Source organism: Gavialis gangeticus, unplaced genomic scaffold (genome assembly GCF_001723915.1).
Source record: "Gavialis gangeticus isolate Ggan-Ray unplaced genomic scaffold, GavGan_comp1, whole genome shotgun sequence".
In the NCBI taxonomy this organism is placed as follows: domain Eukaryota; kingdom Metazoa; phylum Chordata; order Crocodylia; family Gavialidae; genus Gavialis; species Gavialis gangeticus.
Genome location: NW_017729025.1, coordinates 118,066,233 through 118,075,162, shown reverse-complemented (window position 1 = coordinate 118,075,162; position 8,930 = coordinate 118,066,233). Strand labels below are relative to the sequence as shown.

General features: G+C 41.5%; 1 protein-coding gene across 1 annotated transcript in view; it reads right to left on the bottom strand.

Moving 5' to 3' along the window:
* Window positions 1-1,842: 1,842 nt before the first annotated feature.
* The window catches only part of SLC17A6 (solute carrier family 17 member 6), a 70,863-nt gene continuing 63,775 nt past the window's right edge, over window positions 1,843-8,930 (bottom strand). The window contains exons 11-12 of the mRNA XM_019519473.1: window positions 4,251-4,378; window positions 1,843-3,996 (exon numbers count right to left, since the gene is read on the bottom strand). Of these exons, the coding sequence (XP_019375018.1) occupies window positions 3,661-3,996; window positions 4,251-4,378 (464 nt within the window). The 3' untranslated portion in view covers window positions 1,843-3,660. The remainder of the gene's footprint in view (window positions 3,997-4,250; window positions 4,379-8,930) is intronic.

The following is an 8,930-nucleotide window of genomic DNA, read 5'->3' as shown; positions in this document are numbered from 1 at the left end:
GAGTAAGGACCTCACCCCTCATGTTCCCTTCCTGCCTTCTCTCTCATTCTGTCTGTCCCATGTCTGGCTCTGGGTGGGGGGTTAGAAATGAAAAGACTCTCCCTTATTATATAATATGCTACTTTTACTTTTCACTTAAAGGGCCCCTAATCCATATCTCCTCCTGCCTTCCCATTTTAGGTGAAATTGCAGCTGGCCAGCCCCTGGCTATTTCAGCCCACAGGATTTGAAGGGAAATTGACCAGTGGGAATTGGGGGAGGCTCTGTTCCCCCAGGCACCACCTGGGTTTAGTAGAAATAACATTCACAAATTGTTAGAGAGAAGGTTCAGGCTGGACATCAGGAGACATTACTTTACAGTTAGGGCTGCCAGGCTTTGGGGGTCTTCAAGAGGAGGCTGGACAGATATTTGGCTGGGGTGATATGACCCTGGCACCCGTTCCTGCCCCGGGCAGGTGGTTGGACCTGATGATCTGCTTAGGTCCCTTTCGATCCTAAGCACTATGATACTAAGAAAGCTGAAAGCCTGTACCACTTCCTCCTCCTGTCATCCTCTTTTGTACTCATGTGGGAAGAAGGAAGTACCAGGGGGAAGAGCAGAACCAGAGAGCCAGGGACAGAAGGCAAAATCTTGGGGATACAGTTGAAGATAAGGAAGATGGAGGAAGAAGGAAAGGTCTCAAGAGGAGAGAAATCTTTGGAAGAGAGATATTAAGAATTCAGCTGGATCCATAGCATACAAATTTAATCAGTGTTTGCAAAGTGTTTTGAACATAAAATATGCTTTGTAAGTGATATATGTTATAAATAATAAATGACCCCCATGTCAGTGCCTTTTGCTCCATATTTGGATGAGCAGGGAGTGCACTGCCATGGCAAAGTAGCTAGCAATCACATGTAGACCCTCATGATCATTACATCGCCATAGCGCACCATATGGTGATGTAGCATGTTGCTACATCGCTATAGGGCAGCATGTAGGTGCACCCACTGAGTAGCTGAACTGAAGCATCTCCTTTGTTCACAGTAGAGAAAACATGTGAAGCAATTAAGAAAAGAAAAATGTAATGTGCACTTAATAAAGGTAAGTGATGAAAATAATGCCTAGGGGTACCGATACAATGAGATTAGACTGAAAGTTAATGATTTTTCATTTCCAGAGCTGTTTTCTTTTTAATATTGGTACAACAGTACTCGGTAGTTTTTTAACAAGTTCCTCCTACCAACCTGCAGAAGCAGGTTAAGGTAATTCCTAATGTTTCCTAGCAATAATTGTTCCACCTAATCTCTTAGCACTAAAGCCTAACACCCCTATTAGAAAGTAGTCCTCCTCACTTTGGGACTCGTTGAATTTCCCTGACTTCTGTTGGGATTGCCCCATAAAGGATGAACTGTAGCTTTACATTTCAGCCCAAGTCAGGGGTTGTGTAGAAGAAGCATGGGAGGAAACTGATTCTAACTGGTCCCAGGTTTGCTTTCACTCCAGGGGACAGTAAATTGCAGCAGCTTTTTGTTGGTACAGGCTACATTATTGTCTGTGCCAGTTTCACTGTCTTGGCTGGCACATGCTCCACCTACTCCAATCTCTGTTCCTACATTCTCCACCCAGGGATATGTAACAAGAACTTGCTCCTCCCACTACACATCTGTGCACAGACTGGCAATGTGGGTCACACATGCAGGACTCCTTACCCTGTTTCTCCCTTGCATATGTAGGCAACAGAGCTCACACTGAGCTAAGGGTAAGAGACCGCCAGTATAAGAATTCAGCCCTTACTGAACATGAGTTTCGTTTTTTATATTTGCCTGCAAATGGCAAAAAACTACAATACCATCTTTTTATATAAAAGGATAAATAGAGCATTTTTATTAACACTTTTTGCAGCAACAAAAGTGACACAGTCCACATCTTTTCATTAAACAGAGCAAAAGCTATGGTCACATTTTACATCACTTTGAGGCACAAAGCAAAATATTTTCCCCTAAGGTCAAGGTCTGATTTGCATTTAAAAAAAAGAAGAAACAATCCTCAAGTTGTATATTGCGGTAGCAGGGTCTTCAATCACTAGCACAATACAATGAACAGATCAAAAATCCAGAATGGATTGTTACATACAATGTAAATTATTTTATTTGAATTAGGAAATGGATCATTATTGTCATTTTAGAGCATTAAGAAGTGGCCTGGTGTTGCTAACCTCAGTTTGGTTTGGTTCAGTTTCATCCCAACAACCCCAAATATCTACAACAAGCTAAATGAAGGTAATATATAGACTTAAAAGTTTATGCACTTTATAATGCATTGCACTTATTGCTCGGTACACTAATGTTGCAATTCTTGTTGAGTTATGCAAGGAATGGCAAGCACAATGCTTGATGGCTTCCTTAAACCCAACACTAGTTATTTGCCACTTTGGTTCATAGTGAGTTTTGTTACTCATATTCAGTGTCCATTATAATTCTATTTATCTGAAAGACAAATACATTTTTTTAATTAAGGGATTTGTAAAATAGTGACATTTTCTATAATTACAATATCTTTAATAAACATCTATTTATACAACTGTGGCACAATGTGTCATAAAATATGGAAACTCTCAAGGGAAGAAAGATGCTTAAATTATTCTCTGTTTCTTTCATTTACTTCAAAATATTTTGCAGAACAAATACGTACATTGTATATAGGGCTACTTGCTCATAGTAAATTGCTCTTTGGATTTTGTGTGGGGATATATCTTTTTCCCAGGTTAAATGTTTCTCTTCTAAACAGATTTGCAACCAGTATAAAGTTGTCATTTTTTGTAAATAAAAGAATATCAATGCTTGTTTCCCACAAAAGGTATTTTCCTGCCTGCTTGAAAAGTTAGATTTCAAATTAGATACTATTTTATACTGGTTGGTAAATGTAAGGAAGAACATGACACAGAACAGAAGGTTCTTCAGAAGATTCAGAAACTTCAGTAGATTCTGTAAAGAACAGAAATAAGAATTTGTGCCCAAACATTTAATATAAAACTCCTAAATAATTCCTTTATTTATCACAGAGTAGCCTGCAGCATATAATCACAATAAACATATAGTATGCCCTATTTTGTTCTTTTAGGGCCTGATTCAGTTCCCATTGATGGAAACTGGATCAATTCCCTATACGTGCCAAGGACTGAACCTTTATTTTTCAAGAAAGTCCTCGTCTCAGACCAAACACACAATTCCTACATCGTACTGAGTAAACTTGTATACTTAACACAATTATTTAAGATCTCTTTCAATACAGTGTAACAAATATATAAGTGCATTTTTTAATGATAAAGTAGTTTTGGCTTTCTAAACAGGATTAGATGTGCCAACTTGGTTGGTTAGTTGTGCTTTAATCCTTAGTTATGAGTTTTAGCTCATGTATACTGCAAGTATCTAATTGCCTCTATAGTTTTGACCAGTAAACCCTTAAAACTCTAATGTTTATAGAACGGATACACCTGAATGGAGGTGATGGCATGTCACAACTCATACAGATTGCACTTTAATGGAAACTTGTTTTTGTTTTTACAGTAAGACCTTCTTGATTGATATGTGTTTACATTTATACCACATTTTTGTGTGCAAACAATCACAATGAATTTAATCACAAACACTACAAAATATATCCAATATTTAGGTTTGTTATGAATAATCTTCTCCTTCCTTATAGCTGTATGAGTCTTGTACTTCCTGTTGTACAAATTCTTCTTTCTTCTCCCAACCATTAGGCCAGCCACCATTGACCTGGGTCGTAGCACCATAAGACTTAGTGGTACCATAATTTACATAATTCTGTGTAATGTCCCCTGTCTCTTCATCAAGTTCATCTTCATGAATAAAACCACACTTCTCTTCACTTGTCTGTTCAGGGTCTGCCCAAGGTTGTTTCTCTCCTGAAGCAAATATACCATAGAATACAACACCTCCATAATGGACTAAAGCAGCAATAAGGAAAACATACTGCCACTCTTCCCGTGTCTGTAAAGAAGAGGATTGCTAAATTAGAACACAAGCACAATGTGGTTAGCTACAGGATCTGAATGAGGAATTGAGGTTGTAATTTTTCAAAGGATATCTGGGAGTTAAATCCCACTCCCAGGTGCCAAACTAATATAAAAGACCTGGAAAATGACTTTAGGGAAACGTTTCTTTTGTTGTTTTTTTTCTTTCTTAATATCTGGAATTAAATTGCTCAGCCTGAGAACTGTATAGAAATCCTTATAATAGCTTACCTTGTTTTTTGTCATGGCTCCAACTATTATAGGACAAACCATCCCAGACAAGGTCCCAACTCCATTAGAAATTCCCATTAAGATGCTGGCATACCTTGGGGCAATGTCTAAATGGTTGACATTGAATCCTGCAACACAAATGTAAGCTTATGTCCGTATCAGAAAATGCATTATTGCTTCAATGTTGAAATGTGTATTACTGCTCTAGTTTAATGGTAATATAGTGCCTAGTTTGGCCTGCTTCCATTGATAATATACAAAAGGGGATCTTGCCCTGAAATGTGTATAGGACAGAATCAGATTATAGATATGGGGATAGATTCTAGTTTTAAATTTGAATGGAAAACATAATATAGAATTATACTAATGATGTTTTCTGTTTAAAATTTGTTTGAAAATAATAAACACAATGGGAAAGAAAACAAGATAAACAATTAAGCTTTGGGGAAAATTTCCTAAGTGTCATTCATGTCCCTCTCATGTTGGAAATTATAAATTGCATTACTTTCCATTATACTTCATGTCACTTCTTCTTCAAGATCTCCATGGGTGCGTCTACACATGCAATTAATTCAAAGGAATAAACTCCAGCATATATTGTGCTAGAGTTTTTTCCTCCCAGGTGCCGCATTTACATTTGTGCCCAGGGTCACAGCATGGTGAGCCAAATCAGAGCAGCCCCAACTGGCAGGGGATTCAGGGGCTCAACCGGGTAGCCTAGGGCTATTCCAATCCAGCTCAGTGTGCTGCAGAGGGGCCGACTGGGGCACAAGCATGTTCCAGTGCAGGGTTAGCTGGCAGTGTGGGCTAGCTGGCACCTTTGTGCCCCAGCCAGCCACATCAGCATCTACACATGTATTGCTGCACACTGAATAAAACTCTGCCACAAGTTAATACTTGTATTTACAAGTACTAACCTGTAGCAGATTTCATTAGTTTGCTGCAGGCTAATAGGGTAAACATCTCATGTAGACATGTCCCATAGTTTTCTATTTGATCGCACAGAACAGAAGGAGGTAACTTATTTTTCATGTGAATGTATAAGATAAAAGCAATGAAAGGAAACTATATTTAAAAGCTATTACACTTTTTTTCTAAGATGTTTACAATTGTTGAACTGCAATTCCAACAGTAATATTGTACTCAATTTTATACTGTTAGAATTCAAATAATGCTAGGAAATTTTAAAATTTTTCTATTAAGTTACAAAGCACAAAATATCCCAGAATAATCATCTTAAATAGGTGAAAATAGAAACTGAATACATAATACTAAGGAATACAGAAAAGGGGCAAGGGCAGGTTGTAGGAATAGAACAACTGTTAAAAAAATAAAAGCAGGGTATTTCCTTTAAGGGCACAATTTTCTACAGAAGGTGCATTTTTTTTAAGGTTTTGATTACACATTTCTTCTTGATTAGGTATTGTTTGTTAGGAAGTATTAAAATGAAATCAGTTTGTTTAAATGGGATAACTGAAGTTGATATATCTTGAAGAATAAGTGTGTTTGGAGGAGATATTAGACTAGGGAAAGGCTGGATGCCTGACACAACAGACCTGCCTGTTCCAGACCTTTTGTCAGCTTGCAATCATATTGGCAAGAAAACAAGGAAAATCCAGGTGAAATGGGATAAATACTGTTTATGAAAGGGGAAGTGTAAGATCTGAGCAATGAGATGTTAAAAGATTTTGAATTGCACTAAGAATTTAATATGGAGGAACACAAAGCAATTAGGCATTAGCCTAATGAATATGCAATAGTAAAGCAAGATAAAAACCTATTTTATTGTAACACCCACACACACTTGGGTTGTGTATGGTAAAGTGTATGCTTTTGCTTGTTGTATATTGTGTTTTGTGTGTGTGTGTTTATGTGGGCAAGATGGCCTCTATTGTTCTGGCCCTGTGCTCTGCACATGGAAATCTGGGGCTTGTAACTAGGCAAAAATATATAAAATCCTCTGGCCTCAATGGCCAAAGGAAGGAGAAGATTCTCTAGGCAGATTGAGCAAGAGAGAGGCTGGAGCGTGGCACTCTATAATTGGACAAGGCTTGGGTGATATCACACCAGGTATATAAGAACAACTCGACTAGGGGTTTTCTCTCTTCCTCCTTGGGCTGCTAAGAGCTGCACAGCTGAATTGGGAGCCAGAAAAACTGCTCCCCATGGAGGGGGGAGCGGGTCTCCCCACTCACCCTTCACTGGAGAGGCGAGTGAAAGCTATGTAAAGGGAAAGCCTCAGGTACAGGGAGGCTTCATAGACATTTCATAGATTTCATAGACATTTGGTCTGGAAGGGACCCTGGAGGATCATCGAGTCCAGCCCCCTGCCCTAGGGGCAGGAGGTCAGCAGGGATTATAGGATCCCAGCAAGATAAGCATCCAAATGTGTCTTGAAGGTGTTCAAAGTGGGTACTTGAACAGCCTCCAGTGGCAGTCTATTCCAAAACTTGGGGGACTCGGACAGTGAAGAAGTTCTTTCTTATGTCCAGCCTGAATTGGTCGCGGTGGAGTTTGTGACTGTTCGATCTTGTCATCACTTGGGGTGCTCTGGTGAACAGATGCTCCCCCAGATCCTGATGATCACCCCTGATAAATTTATAGGTGGCAACCAAATCACCCCTGAGCCTGTGCTTTTCCAGGCTGAAGGGTCCCATGGCTTTCAGCCTCTTATCATAAGGGCTGATCATGCATGTGGTTCTTTTCTGCACCCTCTTAAGCTTCTCCACATCCTTTTTGAATTGTGAAGCCCAAAACTGGATGCAGTACTCCAGCTGTGGCCTCACCAAGGCTGAATACAATGGGAAAATGACGTCCTGGGATTTGCTTGATAAGCATCTATGGATGCAAGCCAGCATTTTGGTTGCTTTAGTAGCTGCAGCATCACACTGAAGGCTCATGTTCATCTTGTGGTCAATCATGACCCACAAGTCCCTTTCAATTGTAGTGCTAACCAGTGTAGCACTGCCAAGCCTATAAGCATGCTGCAGGTTTTTCCTCCCTTGCATTTTTTGGTGTTGAACACCATCAGGTTCTCATCTGCCCATTTCCTGAGCCTGCCAAGTTCTGTCTGGATCACCCTCCTGTCCTCAGGTATGGATGCTTTACCCAAGAGTTTGGTGTCGTCGGCAAACTTGGCCAGTCCGCTTTTGACACCCATGTCCACATCACTGATGAAGATGTTAAATAGTATAGGCCCTAGGACAGAGCCTTGAGGGACCCCACTGGTCACAGCACACCAAGACGATTAGCTCTTGCCGACCACAACCCTCTGAGTCCCCAGCCAGCAGATCGTGGTGAGGTCGAGGCCTCAGTTAGCCAGTTTAGCCAAGAGGTGGTCGTGACAGATCAAGTCTGTCTCAGAGTTTGAGACCCCCCTCCCTCCCCCACTTTTTTTTGAGTGGAATAATACCATGGGGGTATTAATCCCTGGAACAAGATGATCAGGAATGGAGTCCTGGCAGTTTTGCTGACAGACAGTTTTGGCCATGCAGACCTTGAGTGGAATAATACCATGGTCCTATGAATCCCTGAAGCAGACTGACCAGGAATGGGGTCCTGGCAGTTACTGGTCACATAGGCCTGGCAGGCATGGCTGGTGATCTCAGACTGGTGGGGCGGTGGGTGCCTGGGGTTGTCACCACAATTCTCCCCCACCCCTCCTGTCGGGGCAGCCCTGGTCCCAAAGGAGCAGAGGCAGGGGAGGTTTTGCAACCAGCTGGGAGTGTGGGGGGTAGGGTTTGTGGCCAGCTGGGCAATTCAGCTGCAAACCCAGCTGCAACCCCCCTCCCCGCTCCCCTGGGATGCTCCACTGCTACACCAGTCTGAGTTCTGGCCCTCTCTGTTTTGTAATTATATTGTCTCAGCATTGTGGTATAGCTGAGACTGGATGTCCAGGCTGCAGCTATAGGCCTGGGCCCTTTTTACTGTTTCACAGCTATTGCATTTCAGTTTAGCTGTGTGGCTGAACCCCAGCCGTGTATTTGGTTGGCAGATGTGGGCCAAGGTGAAGCCTGGCATGGTTTAAGCCAGGATGAGACCTGGCACTCCTTTTATCCCTTTTTTAGTTTATGTCCCAACCAAGTGGTGTGTTTGAACACTGATTATAGTTCAGGCCCAATCCAAGACAGACCTGACCTTCCCTTTGAGTTTTTTTGCAGTTTTCTGCCCAGCAGAGCTGAGATTGGGACTAGGGATTTTGGGGTGCAGTATGATGATGAAAGCCACAGTTAACCCCTCAAAGTCACCATGTGGAAGTGGAGGCTGGCACTCTACCATTTCTTCAGGAGCAATAGAGCCACTTGCAATGCAGAAGGACCCACGCACTTGAACAGCTCCCTGTAGTGCAATGAATCCAAGGAACAGCTCATAGGACTCTCTGGTTTGGGCACCCCCCTCCAGCCCATTGTTGAAGGGCACATATAGGGGTGAAGGCCCCCAGACTTACCTTTTGGGGACCCCTAAGTCCTAGACTGTCTGGGCATGGGTGAAGCTTCCCCAAGAGGGTGCCACCTATAGACTTTGCTTTGTATGTGTTTTAAAATTATATTTGGTGTTTTCTTTTGGGTTTTTTATTTTCTGTAATAAATAAATACACTGCTTGTGAGGATGGGGTTTTGTTTATATGGGATGTCCCAGTAAATTTAGTGTTCTAAAATTTTTTTTTGGGGGGGGGGGGGC